Source organism: Canis lupus, chromosome 4, assembly GCF_048164855.1.
Source record: "Canis lupus baileyi chromosome 4, mCanLup2.hap1, whole genome shotgun sequence".
Taxonomy (NCBI): Eukaryota; Metazoa; Chordata; class Mammalia; order Carnivora; family Canidae; genus Canis; species Canis lupus.
In genome coordinates, this window is record NC_132841.1 from 24,807,189 (window position 1) to 24,826,322 (window position 19,134).

The following is a 19,134-nucleotide window of genomic DNA, read 5'->3' on the forward strand; positions in this document are numbered from 1 at the left end:
CTCAGAAGATGTCCCATAAAGTCTCATGGTTGGTTTTCTTCATCCATTTGGCTTACATAATGATACTGATTTATATTACAATAATAATTAGTGCCTATGGGAATTAAAACATAACAAAACTGTGACAGCCAATTCACCAGAGTCCCACCTGAATCAATGAAGAGGATGGCACAATCCTGACATCAAAGGCATGTCAGAGGGTCATATAAATTCTATCATCCCTTCCTGGTACAGATAAGAGTTTTTACTTTCAGGAGACTCTACTACTAGGGATTTCTCCTGGATTCAAATCTCTCTACCAAGTATCTTACTTTGGTTTTTTTGTTTTAATGCCACGAACCAGACTTCCCTTGGATTTGCTGGCTAAAGGACCAGTACATTTCTTATTTACCTAAAATTAGATATTTAATGTCCTTGCATCCTTCAGAAATCAAGCCAAATATGTGGATGGACTTCTGTCTGAATAGGCACAGTCAGAAATGTTACAACTTGTAAAAGATTTGGTCTTGGGGATCCCTGGGTGGCGCAGTGGTTTGGCGCCTGCCTTTGGCCCAGGGCGCGATCCTGGAGACCCGGGATCGAATCCCACATCGGGCTCCCGGTGCATGGAGCCTGCTTCTCCCTCTGCCTGTGTCTCTGCCTCTCTCTCTCTCTCTGTGTGTGGCTACCATAAATAAATAAAAATTGAAAATCCTTTAAAAAAAAAAAAAAAAAGATTTGGTCTTATTAAAATTCAGTCAAACTCTCAATTAGTCAATAACATGTGTTTTGCTAAAGTTCCAAGGGGGGAAGAAAAAAGATGTTTCTGACCCAAGCAATAAAATGTTCAGGAGACTCAGTCATCTCTTTCTAAAGATATTTGCCCATAATGGACTTAAAACTCCAAAGTGATGCTGCTCAAAAAACTGTTTCAAATCAGTTGTTGCAAATAATCAAAGTAACTGGGAAATTCTCCTGAATGTTTTTGTTACAGTTCTTACTCCAAGATGTAAAAGCAACTAAATTAAACATCTAATGCTTACAACCAAGCATCCCTGTGACAAACCAAGAACTCAGACTTCTTGAGACTGAAAAATGACACTGGATACTTAGCAGAACTCACACAGACTTATCCAGCCATAAATAATCCACTGTACATACAAACCAAGAAAACACGGAGAAGTCCCATGTTGAATGAGCAGATAAAGTAATAGAAATTGGGGCCTTTTATACAACCTAGTTTTTTCTTTTTTTTTTTTCTTTTTTTTTTAATTTTATTTATTTTCATAGAGGCAGAGAGAGAGAGGCTGAGACACAGGCAGAGGGAGAAGCAGGCTCCACCCAGAGAGCCCAACGTGGGACTCGATCCGGGGTCTCCAGGATCACGCCCTGGGCTGCAGGCGGCACTAAACCGCTGAGCCACACAACCTAGTTTTTTCTTAATAGCAGCATACTCTAAATGAATCCTCAGGTTTCATTTTATTCAGAAATGAAAAACCTGGGAGTCAGACAATGGGATTGAGAATGGGTATAATGAATCTATTAAACGTGGTAATGGGAAACATTAAGGAATGGAAAAATGTTGGTCCTGGCTTTTCTCAATAGGAAGAGTTTATTACTAAATTTAGCTTTAACAGACAATAGTTAATTCCACTAAAAATACTGGGTTGTTTATTCTTTCAAAATTAAAATTCAGAATTAGCTCTTCAGGTAAATAATCAAAATCTTTTTTCAAAAAGATTTTATTTATTTATTCATGACAGACACACAGAGAGAGAGGCAGAGACATAAGCAAAGGCAGAAGCAGGGTCCATGCAGGGAGCCCGATGTGGGACTTGATCCTGGGACTCCAGGATCACACCCTGAGCCAAAGGCAAACGCTCAACTGTTGAGCCACCCAGGCATCCCAAATACTCCAAATCTAAGCACATTTGAGTAGTATCCCATCACATTAAATAGAGTTGTATGGGCAAAAAGGTTCAGAAAAACAGACTACCTAAGCCAAGTAACAATTCTTTGAAGCGAGCAAAACTAATCATATTTATCTTTTGCACTAAGCCACAGGCAGATAATTCAGTAAGAAATTCTTTAGCATCACCCTGATTAGCCAAACTATCTCAGTATTGATTATTTGGTAGCCTAATGGTATTGAAAATAAACAGATTTGAAGAACTTACCTTGAGAGCACAGAAGATGCAGGAATCACCCATGCACTTGTGAGTTGTAAGCTGCCTAAAGCTACGTCGGAAGATGTCCAAGTGCCATAAAACCTGGTAGAAAAAGGGGAAAATACTTCATTACTCTATAAAAAGCCTCCATTTGATCTTAGACTCAAGAATTCAAGAAACCATGGGTAATGACTCCAGAATATATCTTCATTCCCAAGAGAAAAGCTCATTCTTGTATATTCAAACAAATGTCAAAAAGGATGAGTTAGCTAACATGATGGATAGATAACTATATTCTGAAAAACATGTTAATTTGAAAATGAAGGAAGGATACACAGAGAAAATAAGGTATAACATAGGTCAAAAGTGTTAATTTATGGGTTTAAACAGCAGAATAAGGGTTTATTTTAATGATTCACACAAAAACAGTTTTTTTTTGGAACAAAAAAAATTTTTGAAGTATAGTTGATACATACTAATACTAATGTTACATTAGTTTCAGGTATACAACATAGTGATTCCACAAGTCTATATGTTATGCTGTGCTCACCAACACAATTGCAGCTGCCATCTGTTACCATACATCACTATTACAATACCACTGACTATACTCCCTATGCTGTGCCTTTTATTCCAATGACTTTAAAGGATTAGTTACTCTTCTAAGTAATCTCTACACCCAACATGGGGCTCAAACTCACAACTCAAGATCAAGAATTACATGCTCTACCAATGAGCCAGCCAAGTGCCCCTCCTCATGACTTACTCATTCCATAACTGGAAGGTTTATCTCCCACTCCCCTTTACTATTTTGCCCGTTCCCTCCATCTCCCTCCCTCCCCTTTCACAACCCACAGTTTTCCTCCATATTTATAGGTCTGATTGTGCTTTTTGTTTATCATTTGTTTTGCTTTTCAGGTTCCACATATAAGTAAAATCATATGGCATTTGAAAACTTACTCAGAAGTTTGAATTGTAGTGTGGAATTTTGTTTTTGTTAGATTTCTCAATTTTTTGACCTGAGAGATGTGTGACCTTCTTATGTCAAGAGAATTAAAAAAATGGTAACATCAACAGTGACAAATCATGTTCATAGTATGTAACCTAGATATGATGTGATGAGAAGAACACTTTTTTTTATGGTCTTCATCTCAAAAATTAGTAACCTCAGTCTAATAATGAAAAAAATATCAAACAAATTCCAATAGTGGGACATCCCACAAAATACTTGACTGGTACTACTCCTCAAAATTGTCAAGATCATCTGGGATGCCTGCATGGCTCAGTGGTTGAGCTTCTGTCTTTGGCTCAGGGCGTAATCCTGGAGTCCCGGGATTGAGTCCCACATAGGGCTTCTTGCATGGAGCCTGCTTCTCCCTCTGCCTATGTCTCTGCCTCTCTCTCTGTATCTCTCATGAATAAATAAATAAAATCTTAAAAAAAAAAATTTGTCAAGGGGATCCCTGGGTGGCTCAGCAGTTTAGTGCCTGCCTTTGGCCCAGGGCGTGATCCTGGAGTCCCAGGATTGGGTCCTGCATCAGGCTCCCTGCATGGAGCCTGCTTCTCCCTTTGAATACACCACATCTTTTATTTATTTAATAGAATGTTTTTTATTATTTTATTATTTATTATTTTATTTTTTTTTTATTTTTTTATAAAGTCTTTTTTTTTTTAATTTATTTATGATAGTCACAGAGAGAGAGAGAGAGAGAGGCAGAGACACAGGCAGAGGGAGAAGCAGGCTCCATGCACCGAGAACCCGACGTGGGATTCGATCCCGGGTCTCCAGGATCGCGCCCTGGGCCAAAGGCAGGCGCCAAACCGCTGCGCCACCCAGGGATCTTTTTTAAAAAAGAATTGTCAAGATCATCAAAAACAAGGAAATTTTCAGAAACTACCAGAGCCAAGAAAAGCCTAAGGAGACATGACAAGTAAATGTAACTAGTATCCTGGATAGGATCCTAGAACAGAAAAAGATACTAAGCAAAAACTAAGGAAATTTGAATACACCATGGGCTTTAGTTAAGAAAAGAAAAGAAAGAAAAGAAAAGAAAAGAAAAGAAGAAAAGAAAAGAAAAGAAAAGAAAAGAAAAGAAAAGAAAAGAAAAGAAAAGAAAAGAAAAGAAAAGAAAAGAAATGGTGGGGGCACCTGGGTGGCTCAATTGTGACTGAGACCTTCAGCTCAGGTCATGATTCCAAGATTCTAGGAACAAGCCCTGCATTGGGCTCCCTGCTCAGCAGAGAGCCTGATTCTCCCTCTCCCTTTGCCTGCCACTTCCCTGCTTATGCTTGCATTCTCTCTCCATATTAATTAATTAATTAATTAATTAATAATTAAATAGAAATGGTGTAATATGTAGCATAATGCCTTAGGAAGCTCTTCTTGCTTGGAAAACATTTAAATGGAATCATATATGAAAAGGCATTATACTTCTGGAGCTTCTCCTTACTTACTTGTCTTCAAAGTATATATTCAAAAGTTCTTTGAAATACACTACCCTCCCAGATAAGTAACACCTTTTTATAATAAATGTAATGGTTTCAATACATCTGTGGCCAACACAGCATTCATATCAAAAGTTACAATATTAGTTCATAGAAACAATTATTTTCAGCTTGTAACATGATTACAACAGGCACTCCAAAACCATCAAGGACTCAATCTTTAAGTATGGATACAGAAATGTGTGTGTCTGTGTGTGTGTAGTAGGTGTTCCGTATGGCACTGAAAATTAGAACAGAAAGTCATAAATATTTTGTTTCAATACAGATAGAACATCCAGGAAAAAAGAGAATTATAAAAAGAGGACTGTGGCCAGGAAACACACACACGTATATCAACACCTTTTTTTGACGGCTTCTAAATTATAGAAGTATTATTAGCTTACACAAAGTCTCTCAAAAAACTCACATGCAGCATCTGGGGAAAAAAAACTAACAAACCCCACCCAACTGCATGAAATCTGTGGTAGAAAGATGGAAATATTTCTAAATCTTTCTCCAGCCTTAACAGCAATGGATTTTTTAATGTTTTCAAATAAAAATTTGAAAACTGAGAGTATAAAACTTTTTTTTTTAATTTTATTTATTTATTCATGAGAGACACAGAGAGAGACAGATGCATAGACACAAGACAGAGGGAGAAGCAGGCTCCATGCAGGGAGCCCGACGTGAGACTAGATCTCGGGTCTCCAGGATCACACTCCAGGCTGCAGGCAGCGCTAAACCGCTGCGCCACCGGGGCTGCCCATAAAACATTTTTTAAAAGTAATCTCTATGGGGATCCCTGGGTGGCTCAACGGTTTAGCGACTGCCTTTGGCCCAGGGGCGCGATCCTGGAGTTCCAGGATCAAATCCCGCATCGGGCTCCTGGCATGAATGAATGAATGAATGAATGAATGAATGAATAAATAAATAAATAAATCTTATTTTAAAATAAATAAATAAATGAAATAAAGTAATCTCTACACCCAATGTAGAGATTGGCCTGAACTTACAACCCTGAAACCAAGAATCACATGCTCCACCAACTGAGCCATCCAGGCACTCTGTGCATGAAACTTTATTACATAAATAAGCTTGACAAGATTCTTGTATTATAAATGAAGAAACTGAAATACTATTACCTGTACAAAGTCACAAGGCAAGTCTATAGACATACTAAAACTAATTCATAAGTCCAGTGCTTTCTTTTTTTTAATATTTATTTTAGAGACACAGAGAGAGCAGCAGGGAGGAGCAGAGGTAGAAATAGAGAGTCCCAAGCAGACTGCACTAAGCATGAAGCCTGACTCGGAGCTTGATCTTATGACCTTGAGATCACAACCTGAGTTGAAGCCAATAGTCAGTGGCTCAACTGACTGAGCCACTTTGTTACCCTTCTTCCTTTTTAAAAAATATTTTTTATAGTATATGGATAGGAAACTAGAAATATCATCAAATTCCTTTCTTTTTAAGATTTTATTTATTTAAGAGAGAGAGAGAGAGAGAGGAGAAGCAGGCTCACTGCTGAATAGGGAGCCAGACACAGGGCTAGATCCCAGGACCCTGGAATCATTATTACCTGAGCTATAGCCAGACACTTAACCAACTGGGCTACCCAGGTGCCCCTTTAAGATTTATTTATTTTAGAGTGTCCAGTGCTTTTTATACCAAATATACTGTTCTGTCTTTTCTTCTCTCACAGCAACTTCTTTTCTCATTACATCTGAAGCAATAACACTCATATTTTACCCAAGCATAATTATCTTGGGTGGCAAATTGCATTTACTTTTACTCTGAGGAGCAGAAAAGAGCATATCTGTCCGGACACCAATCATGAGCCACTACAGGAGAGCTCAGAGGAAGGAGATGAAGAAATGGACAAAGACTGGACTCCATTCAGTGTGTATGCTAAGAGCCTGAATATTTTAGGACGAGAGTAATATACCTGAAAATCTTGTGGAATCCTGACTTGTGGAAAAAACTTTGCTTTCTTTACTAGAGAAAAGCAAGTAGGGTAATAAGACATTTAGTCTCAAAAGGAAAAAAAGGAAGCAAAAGTCAATAAACAAGTATTAAGATTATCTAGTCTATATACTCTCCCCTTCAGGCAAGTAAGTAGTAGTAGTCACAGTTATTATTTCTATTATCATTATTAATCACTCTTTCCTACAAATGAGGAAATTGAGACTCAAAGAGATAAGTGGCTTGCCTAAGATCACACAGATAAACTTAAAAATGATCTCAGGCTGCTGATCTCAAACAGAGACCATCAAGGATTATATTTAAAAGAGTTACTGGGGGGTGCCTGGGTGGTCAGTGGTTGAGCATCTGCCTTTGGCTCAGGTCATAATCCTGGGGTCCTGGGATTGAGTCCCACATCAGGCTCCTTGCAGGAAGCCTGCTTCTCCCTCTGCCTGTGTGTCTCTGCCTCTCTCTCTCATGAATAAATAAATAAAATATTGAAAAATAAATAAAAGAGCGATCAGAAACACAGCATCAGCAACTAACAGTCAAAGTTCATCAGAGAGAAAGAAATTGCCCTTACCTGCAGGGCACTGTTGAGGAAGCAGCTGTTTTGTCCTGGCTCATTGCTGAGGCCTTTGCTGGGGGCTATAGAGGTTGAGCTTCGAGGTGCAAACATCCCTTGGACGCTACCACGGCCCCCCGAAAAATAATTTCTTTTCCAAGACATTATTGCTCACATTTAGCTTGAAACTCAGAGAAGATTTTGTATCTTTCTGGGAGAGAGCTTCTGTCTGCTGAAGTCCTGACTCGTGAAATAGAATCCAGAATTCAATGAATTTATGTTGAAATATTTTGAGTTCACAACCTTCCAAACATCTATGTAGCTCAAGGAACTCAGGTATCCTCTTAAATCCACATGACAGAGCTATCTCCGACTTGCTCCAAACAGTGCCCAAAATTTAGCATGGCACAGTACTTACAAAAAACAGAGAAATCCTTAGGTATTGTGTGCTTCTATTTTTCTTGAACTGCCTCCAGAATATAGTGGTGAAGTGGCTGTAGTCCTCAACTCCAACAGAATCTAGAATCACGGTAGGATGTATTCCTTAGACTTGCTGAAGATGTTTCTTGTAGACTGAAAATTTTTTCCAACTGGAAGGAGAGGCAGACAGATAAGTAAGAACCTAATGCAACCCTCCTCACCTTCTCTATTCTTTGTCCCATCATTGTCTGAAGTTTTGAAAAACTTCAAGTTCTAAGCAACTGACATAGAAACCACAAAGGTAAGAAATTTATTTGAATTATAGGGGTTTTTGCTCTTATTGCTCCTCCTTTTTAAAAATGCCCCAAACATCTTCTATCATTCCATCCAGAACTTCAGAAAGTTTCTTCTCTTCTTTTCCTCTGTGACTAGAACAGCCAGCTGTGCCAGAGAGCTTTAACAAAAAGGAAAAAAAAAAAAAAACGGCTAAAAGCTTGCGTCACTTAATGACTCTACTGCCTTTGTGCTGTTCTGCCAAGATCAACGTTGCCTCACCTCTCACTAAAAACTTGAAACCTTGGCAAACAATGAACAACAACAAAACAAAACAAAACAAAACAAAAAACCAACAACAACAAAAAAGTCCCCCAAAACCTTAACAACAAAAAGGAGAAATACTCAAGCCAAAAAGAAGGAAAAAGGTTTGAGCAGCTTTACTTTCACAGGAAACTTCTCTGAAATTTTCTAGAAGAAATTTGATCAGGACAAAAACAAAAAACCAAATACAAACTTTTCAAAATCAGGCTAACAAAAATATTACCAAGTAAATATACACCAAATTAAGAATGAGAACAGTTTTTGTTAGATGTTGTGAGTAAAGAAATTTTTAAAAGTGTGTTCCATGTTCATGGCTATGAAAGCCTGTTTAAAGGTGGGAAGGCAGGGACTCCTGGATGGCTCAGCGGTTAAAGCGTCTGCCTTCGGCTCCAGTCATCATCCTGGAGTCCCAGGATCAAGTCCCATGTGGCGCTCCCTGCAGGCTTCTCCCTCTGCCTGTGTCTCTCTGTGTGTCTCTCATGAACAAATAAATAAAATCTTTAAAAGAAATAAAAATAAAGGTGAGAAGTCCATGTTATCAGTCTGGACTCTGTTCTGAGGAAAGATGTCCCATCTCAGAGAAACATTCAAGGCAAGTAAGCTGGATATCCTTAACATCAAGTCCAAGAGAACTAAGTCTTCTCCTGCCCTGTTTGTTTGTACATTTTATTTTTGCCAGAGGATCAGAGAGATAATTTGGGTTACAAATAACTTTATCCTCAGATTAAATCTAAGACATTCACAATCAGAGGTCATCATTGATCAACATGTTTTCAACTAATTAAAATGCCAGTGAAACAACAGGGGAGAAATACCAAAGCAAACACCTTTACTGGAAGGAAATACTTTTAATCTCCAGTTTTAAGCTTTCCTATAAGGCTGCCACGCCCAAATAAGGAAAAAATTAAGAACGTTAAGTGTTAAATTTGGTTTCCAATAGTTCCCCAAGCTTCTCCCTTTCTTACTTCCTATCATCACATGAACCTACCAAAAAAGCAAAAATGCTAAAACATCTTAATCATTCTCTAAGAGATCACCTAGCACTACCCAGTGTATCCAGTGGAAAAACTGAGGCACGGGAACATTAAATGGTTACATAAGACTGTTCTTTCCCTTCTCTAAATTCCCAGACTATTTATAATCTACATGTCACAATTAAAGTATTTGACTATACACAGTAGTGTCATATCATCCTCTATTTGTTTTTATTACTATTTGTTTTATATGGTATCAGTCGTATATCCTGAATGACTGTATGAAATGAAATACTAACCAGTGTCAGACAAGTACTAAACACTATACTTATATTCTTTATTCTTTACAATAGCCTTATTATGTAGGTGTTAATAGTTCCATTTACAGAACAGTAAAGTGAGACTTACAGACATTAACTTACCAAAATCAACTGGTAGAAGGCAGAACTAGAGTTTTTTAACTATTATGCTGTGACTTAATTATGTATTTTATTAAACTATTCTAAAAGCTCCTGTCATAGTGCTGCATAAGGAGGAACTCAATAAATATTCCCTGATGATTAGCATGGCACCAGGAAGGATCCCATATCTCCCACATGGATTAAAAGACCCTCAACTCTGTATACACACCCTCATACACACCCCACTCAAAGCTACTAAGCAACTTCAACAAGCCATGCAGCATTCTTTCAGCTCAACTGCTGCAAAGGAATGACAAGTACCAAGCCTCCACTTTGCTCACAGCCAAAAGGACTTGGCAGACAGGTGGGGTTTCCAGTATCCACATTAGGAGTTTACTGAAACTCAGCCTGCCCTATGATACACACCCCTGAGTTCAGGGAGCAAAGAGAAAAAAAAAAAAAAAAAAAAACAGCAGTCACAGAAAAAAAAAAAAAAAAAAAGGATTCTCAGGCTCTGAATGGCAGCATTATGTAGGGTAAGGCAATAAGCTCTCACATTTGCTCTAGGTGTGTCAGAAACTAGAGGTGAGAGAGCCAGAAAGAACAAGGCCAAGAAAGGCAGTAAGTAACAAATGATCCAAAGAAATACTGATGACAAAATATTTCATTTAAGTTGTAGGTCCAGCACCAAACAAAATAATCCTTCTACTGTACCATCTACTAAAGATATATGAGAAAGTCAATTAAGAGTTATATCCACATCAATCTAGTAACCTATTTAAAAAAAAAAAAGAACTTCTTAGGCAATATTCAAATGGTTAGAGATAAAAGAGCATAACGTCTACAACTACTATGAAATAGTTCAGAAGGAAAAACTATATACATACATGTATAGATAGGTATAGGTATGTGTTTATATGTAAATATGGAGAGAAAGGGAAATGGTAGAGCAAATATAGCAATAATGTGACAACAGGTAAATGTGGCTGAAGGGGATATGGGAATTCCTTGTACCATTTTTTGTAACTTCTCTGTAAGTTTTTTTTTTTTTAAGACTTTATTTATTTATTCATGAGAGACACACACAGAGAGAGAGAGAGAGAGAGAGAGAGGCAGAGACACAGGCAGAGGGAAAAGCAGGCTCCATGCAGGGAGCCTGACATGGGACTCAATCCCGGGTATCCAGGTTCATGCCCTCGGCTGAACATGGCACTAAACTGCTGGGCCACTGGGGCTGTCCACTTCTCTGTAAGTTTTAAATCATTTTTTTTTAGGTTGAAAGAAAACTGATACCTGCAATAAAAAATTTTTCTAATTATGTAGAAATTATCTTGTAATATATGTAGCATTCATTCAAATGCAAAAATGACTAAATCATTAAGCTGGTAGATAATAACATTGCCAGATGATATTAGCAATCCCAAACTAAAATTAAAAAAAAAAAGGAAAAAGATAAAAACAAAACAGTATAGACATAAGGGTAAAATAAAATAGAATACAGCTTGAATCCTATTTCTATGAAAAGGAGAACTCAAAATGTAGTATAATGTATACCTGTTACAAGAGCAAGTGATGTTGATATTATACAAAAGGGACCAGGACTAAACTTGGAGTTAGAAGACATGGGTTCAATTTCCACATTTTAACTACTTTGCATAATCCTAAACTACTTAAGTGTCCTGAACCAGGGCAGCCAGGGTGGCTCAGCGGCTTAGCGCCGCCTTCAACCCAGGGCGTGATCTGGAGACCGGAGATAAGTCCCACGTTGGGCTCTGCGTGGAGCCTGCTTCTCCTTCTCCCTGTGTCTCTGCCTCTCTCTCTCTCTCTCTCTCTCTCTGTCTCCAATGAATAAATAAATAAAATCTTTTTAAAAAAAGTGTCCTGAACCTAGTTTTCTGAGTCTGTAAAATGATGGCACAATACCTATTCTACATAGTGGTTGAGATTTAGTAATAGGCATGCCAAAGTACTAGCAAGTTTTCAAAACAAAGGGTGAATAATAATGAGTTCCACTGAATGAGTGATCTGTAATGCCTAAAAGTATAAAAGTAAATTTTGGTTTGGGGACCTCAGGATACTAGAAAGTTGTAAACCACCAGGAATAAGTCTTCTAATTGTACAAAAAGAACAATAGGCCTCACATAGGACAAGTGTGATGTCAGTACAATTTTACTGTGTGCTTAGAGAAACATTTGAATTTTACAATTATTTTTAAAATACAAAGTTTAATTTTTTCTGTGTAAAAAGGCAAACAGTTGAGCCAATTACAAGGCACAGGGTAACATTTTAGAAGGCCTACAAAGAATGATTATGTCCAATTGATCAATGATTCAAATGGAAAAACTGTGATAAGTATCTCAGTTTCTAAGGAAAGAACAGCAGCCTCATTACAAGTGATTAATGCCAAAAGTAACCCAAATATTAGGAAGTCAAACTGCACTACACTAAGATAACAGTTAACCAGGAAAGTTGCTCACATTTCTAGTTTCTATTCTATATAGCAGTTTATTTGTAATACACTCACGAAACTATATTTGCCTTGATAAATCAACAGGCAATTACCTCAATTCCATATGTCAATTAATTCCCAACTATATCTATAGTATCTTGTTAGTAACTATAAGAATTAAAATCAGTTAATTTATGCAAAGTGCTAATTCAGCATCTGGCATATAGTAATTACTGTATAAATGATTGTTATTATTCCCATTTCCTTTCAAACATTTCCTCCTGAGTTCTTTTCTTTTTAAAGACATACACACACAGATATCCTATATTCTTCAAAAAACAAAAACAATAAAGATCACCTTGAATTTATTAACCGCTATGCCTACTGTCCTAAATTCTTTTGGACCTTTCAATATTAAATGTCTCTACAATTAATAATTTATAACTGCTATCTCTTCATGCTCACCGTCAATCTCTCCAGGACATGGTACTGATCCTTTACTCCACCACTACCACAATTTTACTTCATAGAATATGCTTTCAATCTAAAGAAATCTCCTACTTGCAAAACCTACTGGCTTTTTCCACAAGCCTCATTCTTCTTAATTTCTCTGTAGCACCTAACACTGGCTGCCTTGATGCTACATAATCCTGGATTCTTTCAAAATTAATAAGAAAATGAGAGAATGAGTAAAATGAAATGACAAACCAGAACACTAGTTCTCCTGCTATGCTGATAGTTTATTTTTTTTCTCTTTATTGCTTTCTTTAAAAAGTGCATTCCTTAAAGTTTAAATCAGACCTTCTTGCTCATCTCTATAGTTCAACCCATAGTATTCTCATCTACTGCTGTCAGAACTTCAAACATCACTTTTGGTCTGACAAACCACAAATCTCATGAACCCTAAAACCAAATTACCAAATATTTGCACATCATCCCACTTTCCTAAGTTTAGCATGTCCAAAAATAAAATCACCTCCTTCCCCCCAAAAAATAGTGCCTCCCCTGATTCCTTTTTTTAACTAGTGGCATTTCCAATTACCCAGGCTCAAAACCTCTGTAGTCTTAGACACCATCCTATCCATCTCCCCCTTCCCTATTCACACGTCACAAAGTCTTATCAATTTTCTCTTCAAAATCTCTTATATTGATCCTTCTTTTTCACTTCCACTGTCACCCTAGTTTACACCACACTTATTTCCCACTTAAATTATTAAAATAGATTAAGTCTTGCTAGCCCCAGTCTCTTGCCATATTGATGCATTTATATAACTACTTTAAAAATTAATATTTCTTGTGGTACCTAAGTGGCTTAATCAGTTAAGCATCTGCCTTCAGCTCAGGTCATGACATGATCTCAGGCACTCAGGTGCCCCAAAGTTTTCTATAATTTAAGAGCAATGTTTCTACTATATCAATATTTCTAGGATCCTCCCCCAACCCATGTTACCCTCCATCCATAAAGATAAGGATTTGGGGGCAGCCCGAGTGACTCAGCAGTTTAACACTGCCTTCAGCCCAGGGCCTGATCCTGGAGACTTGGGATCGAGTCCCAAGTCGGGCTCCCTGCATGGAGCCTGCTTCTCTCTCTGCCTGTGTCTCTGCCAATCTCTCTCTCTCTCTCTCTCTCTGTGTGTCTCTCATGAATAAATAAATAAAAAGATTTAAAAAGAAAAAAGATAAGGCTTTTATCCCACCCCATTTGAGAATGGGGAATAGAAGGAGGTCCAGAAGCCAATTGTATTATATCCATATATCTGTTATTGTAGGAAATATTACCACAAAATTTTATCGAAGTTTCTTTCCATTGTTATATAATCCATCTTTCTATTTATAAATTGTGACTCTACCTATATATACATTTAGAAAAAGTATGAGCTATATCTTTTTTAACTTTCCATATTGTTTCATCTTATCAAGATATTCTTTTATTTATTTATTCATAGAGAATATTTATTTATTTATTTTATTCATAGAGAGAGAGAGGCAGAGACACAGGCAGAGGGAGAAGCAGGCTCCATGCAGGGAGCCCAACGCTGGACTCAATCCCAGGTCTCCAGGATCACGCCCTGGGCCGAAGGTGGCACTAAACCGCTGAGCCACCCAGGCTGCCCTTATCAAGATATTCTTATATTAATATAATTCAGTTTATTTATTTTTTAAAGATTTATTTATTTATTTATTTATTTATTTATTTATTTATTCATGAGATACACAGAGAGAGAGAAAGGCAGAGACACAGGCAGAGGGAGAAGCAGGCTCCATGCAGAGAGCCCCATGTGGGACCGGATCCTGGACCCCAGGACCACACCCTGAGCTGAAGGCAGACACTCAACCACTAAGCCACCCAGACGTCCCTAATATCACTTCAGGCTTTCCTCACCATCAGTATAAACATTTTAAGGGATATTATATAGCTTTGAGCTGATGAGATTCTAGGGAAGTAGTTTTTTTTTTCTTCTTCTTCTTTTTGTTTTTAAGATTTATTTATTTAAGGGGCATCTGGGTGGCTCAGTCAGTTAAACCTCCAACTCCTGGTTTCAGCTCAGGTCATGTTCTAAGGGTCCTGAGATTGAGCCCCACATCAAGTTCAGCCCTCAGTAGGGAAAGGGAGAGGAAGAAGCAGACTCTCCAATGAGTGGAGAGCCAGACTCAGGGCATAATCCCAGGACTCTGAGATCATGACCTAAACTGAAGATAGATGCTTAGCCCCTCTCCCAAAAAAAAAAGATTTATTTAAGTAATCTCTACACCCAATGTGGAGCTCAAATTTATGACCCTGAGATCAAGAGTCACATGCTCTACTGTCTGAGCCAGCTAGGTGCCACTCTAGGGAGGTAGTTTTTTAGAAATGCACCCAAGAGTCATATCCTTAGATACTTAGTTTTGAAAAAAGAAAAGAAAAAATCTTGGTGAGCATGCATTATTTGTTCAGTGGCACTCTATTCCAAAGAAGTCCACATACAGTTTCAGTACAGAATCTTGCCTAGTTTTTGTATCAGATGATGACTGAAACTACTACCACCTAATAATGGCAACTATGCTGTATGTATGGATTTATTCAAATTTAAATTAAAACTGCTCCATAGTCTATTACCTAGTACTCCTTTCTATTTTGCCCCTCACAGTAGCAACCAAAGGACTCACAGCATTCCGCAAAGAACAGTCTTAGACTACAACAAACTTAGAGCAGGCTACTTGGCATCTATTTAACAACAAACTCTACAGAAAATGTATCATTATTTTTACCCACAATTACTAGTTTCCAGCCAAGTGCTAAAACTATGAAGTAATCAATCAAAGGTGGAAAAAGGAGAAAGCATATAAGAATTTTATTAACTGTGCTGTTCTCAACTCTGAAAAAGTTATCGTGACCTTATATTTTACTATTGCTGAATAGACTATGAGGAGCCAAATAAGTTTGTTCATACATTTTTCCAGCTTTATTGAGGTATAATTGACAAATAAAACGGTAATGTAGTATATAATAAAGTATATGATTTGACATATGTATATACTGTGAAAGAAATCCCATAATCAAGTTATACTAGAAGGAGAATAGAAAAGATAAAATGAAGAGTTGGATTTTTTAAAAGATAAAATTGACAAATCTTTAGCTAGACTAAAAAAGAAAGAGGATTAATAAATAAAATCAGAAATGAAAGAAATGTTACAATAACACAAAAAATACTAAGAATCATAAGAAACTACTGTGAAGGGGCAACTAGCTGGCTCAGTCAGTAAATCATGCAGCTTCTAATCTCAAACTTTTAGTTTGAGCCCCACATTGGGTGTAGAGATAATTTAAAAATAAAACCTTAAAAAAAAAAACTGTAAAGACTCTTAACTATTGGGAACAAACTGAAGGTTGGGGGAGGGGATGGATAGTAGGGTGGTTGTAGATAAGTTAAATATGTGATGGGGATTAAGGAGTGCACCTGTTGTGATGAACGCAGGGTTATGTAAGTGATGAGTCACTAAATTCTACACCTGAAACCAATATTACTCTATGTTAACTAAATGGAATTTAAATAAAAATTTAGAGGACAAAAATCAAAGTATTTTTAAATTAAAAAAAAAAAGAAACTACTGAAAAAAATATACAAAAAAATATAAACAAATAAACTGGATAACCTAGAAGACCTGGATAAATTCCTAGAAATATACAACCTACCAAGACTAAATCATGAAGAAATAGAATATCTGAACATAAATACTTATATTTATGTTTTAAAGGTTTTATTCATATTTATTTGAGAGAGAGAGAGAAAGAGAGAGGAAGAGAGAGAAGCCGACTCCTCACTGAGCAGAGAGCCCAATGTGGGGCTTAACCCCAGGACCCTGGGATCATGACCTGAGCTGAAGGCAGATGCTTAACCGACTGAGCCACCTAGGTGCCCCTACTTGTATTTATTTAACCTTTAATTTTCTATATACTCATTTAATCATTGAGAGAGAGAGCACAGGCAGGGAGAACAGCAAGCAGAGAGAGAAAGAAGCAGGCTCCCCACTGAGCAAGGAGCCAGATGTGGGGCTCAATCTCAGAACCCTGGGATCACAATCTAAGCCAAAGGCAGATGCTTAACCAACGGAGCCACTCAGGCACCCTACTAATTTTCACTTTAAAAAAACTGTTTTCCTTAAACAAGACCCCCTGAATTAGGGCCCATGGAGTCCGAAACTTATTACAGAAACTAGATTTGTAAAGTATATGTTACTTGAAAAATACATAATTCAAAAAGCTACTTTAAATTCAGTAATACTAAAAATAAATAAATAAATAAATAAATAAATAAATAAATTCAGTAATACTAACAAATTTATATTTTATTAACCAAAACAACATGCAATATATTTTTCATTGTATAAAATCTGGCACTAAATAGCTAAATTATACTGTTGATGCATACTTGGATTTTGCATTCTTGAGCCCATTGTAATAATTCCACCAGGGATCCACAGCTGACAGAATAAAAATGACAGGGCTAAATTTAAAAGATCATAGCTCAAGAATGCCAGCATTAGAAGTAATGCTGTAGAAGCTAATTAAATGTAGAAAAAAATTTATTTCTCTGTATTAATGAAATACAGAAAACAATTTCTTCACAAGAATACCCAGTAACTCAAAATGTGCTGCCAGTTTCCTCAGGCCAAAATAATAAACCAGGCTATAACCAAAACCACTCTAATTATCCCCTACTATATTCCTCATCAACAAAGTCAGCTTCTCTTAGCCTCTGTTTCTGAAAAACACAAAACAGTCATTCAAATGTTTGCTGAAATGACACAGGCTTATGCATAAAGAGAGATGAGGCCTAGAGGAACACTGGGCCAGGAAGAGCCTGTCATCCTAAGTAGGACGGGTAAATGAGGTTCAGAGATCTACAGGTTATTAGCATTGGAGACTTCATTATCAATGTGACATCAATGTGGCTGAGATCAATGAAGACTACAAAGGATTTGTTGCTGCAGAGCCTGGGTGTCCTTTGATGAAACCAGGCATAAAGTGTAAGTGGCTTAGAAGGGGCTAGGTCCCTTAAGGGAATTCATTTCATAATAAATAAAGTTCAATGAATCACTAAGTCAACATTACTAATTTCATGTGTAGAGAACATGACATTTTTGCAAATGATAGTATCAAAGTATCCTTTTTTTTTTTAAGATTTTATTTATTCATTGATGAGAGACACCGAGAGAGAGACAGAGACACAGGCAGAGGGAGAAGCAGGCTCCCTGCAGGGAGCCTGATGTGGGACTCGGGTCTCCAGGATCACGTCCTGGGCCAAAGGTGGTGCTAAACTGCTGAGCCACCCGGGCTGCCCAGTATCAAAGTATCCTGACCAAAATCTTAATTATTAACTACTAAGGAAAAGATAATAACTTTACTGTAGAGCAGCCTGGCAGAAACCACCTTAACCAAGTGATCATGGTCAATATCACCAGCAATAATACATATTAACGTCATGAATCCCATAGTAATAATACACTGAGAACACAACATTATTTGTAGTATTCCTGACTACACCATATGATCTCAGTCCAATCATGAGAAAACATCAGAAAAATCCAAACTGAGGAACATTTGACAAAATAACTGATCAATACTCTCCAAAAATGTCAAAGTTAGAAGACGAAGAAGACAGAGGGACACCTGGGTGGCTCAGTGGTTGAGCGTCTGCCTTCACCTAGGTTGTGTTCCTTGGGTCCTGGAATCCAGTCCTGCATCCGGCTCTGCCTGCTTTTCAGAGAGCCTGCTTCTCCCTCTGCCTATGTTTCTTCCTCTCTCTGTGTGTCTCTCATGAATGAATAAATGATAGATAAATAAATGAATACATAAACAAATCTTAAAAAAATAAAATAGAAAAAAAAAAGGTTCTCTCCCTCTCCCACCTTTCCATTTTCCCTCATTTCACACTCTTCTGTGCTCTCAGCGCATGCGGATCATTCATTCTACCCTTCCTCGTGTTAGTTATTTGTATACATGGACTACAACATATTCCTTATGGGCATCTTTTTACACATAGGTTGAATATAACAGGCACTGAATTGTTGAAAGTTAAATTGAAAAACTTTTTGTTTGAAGGGATAAGTACCCAAAACAGCCAATTCCAAAACCCTGATAAATTCTGACTTTCCTTCAGTAAAAGAGCCCCCAAAATGTCCATATCTAGTTTGAGATACTGCAGATTTTTTCTAATGGAGATTATATCAATTGAATCAATATTTGTTTCTGATTCAAGCTTGGAAATAAAGAGAGATAAGCATCTACAACCATAAAAAAAGGCTAAACTATTTGTTGATTTATGGGCTGGTTATCTCAAACCCCCCAGTGAATACAGTTACTCAACTCAAACAATTTCCTGAGGGTTGGACTTTGGCAGCTTCAAATTATTACATCATGTACAACAAGATCTGTATGCTGACTAAAAAAATATATATAGAAAGCCTTATTTTTCCTTTTATAAGAACTTAGAAAACTGTCATTTATAACAAATTTTCCAAAACCAGTTAGGAAGAAAATAAAACAGAAGACATATTTCACTTTGTTATAACTGACAAACTAAGAAATGATGGTTGCAGGCTAGTTAGTCCAACCTTATAAGGATCCAGAGCTGTACAGATAATTTACTGACTT

General features: G+C 37.2%; 1 protein-coding gene and 1 pseudogene across 23 annotated transcripts in view; one reads left to right on the top strand and one right to left on the bottom strand.

The window, feature by feature from the left end:
* Window positions 1–19,134, bottom strand: part of USP54 (ubiquitin specific peptidase 54) — a 122,346-nt gene that overhangs the window by 56,330 nt on the left and 46,882 nt on the right. For all 23 annotated transcript variants that reach the window (XR_012029529.1, XR_012029528.1, XR_012029527.1 and 20 more), the window contains 2 exons: window positions 7,177–7,748; window positions 2,157–2,249 (listed from right to left, as the gene is read on the bottom strand). Coding sequence is in view for 18 of the 23 variants with exons in the window: in XM_072823589.1 (XP_072679690.1) it covers window positions 2,157–2,249; window positions 7,177–7,323 (240 nt within the window). In the remaining 5 variants the exon portion in view is untranslated. The remainder of the gene's footprint in view (window positions 1–2,156; window positions 2,250–7,176; window positions 7,749–19,134) is intronic.
* The window catches only part of LOC140632020 (small ribosomal subunit protein eS27-like), a 62,594-nt pseudogene that overhangs the window by 19,742 nt on the left and 23,718 nt on the right, over window positions 1–19,134 (top strand).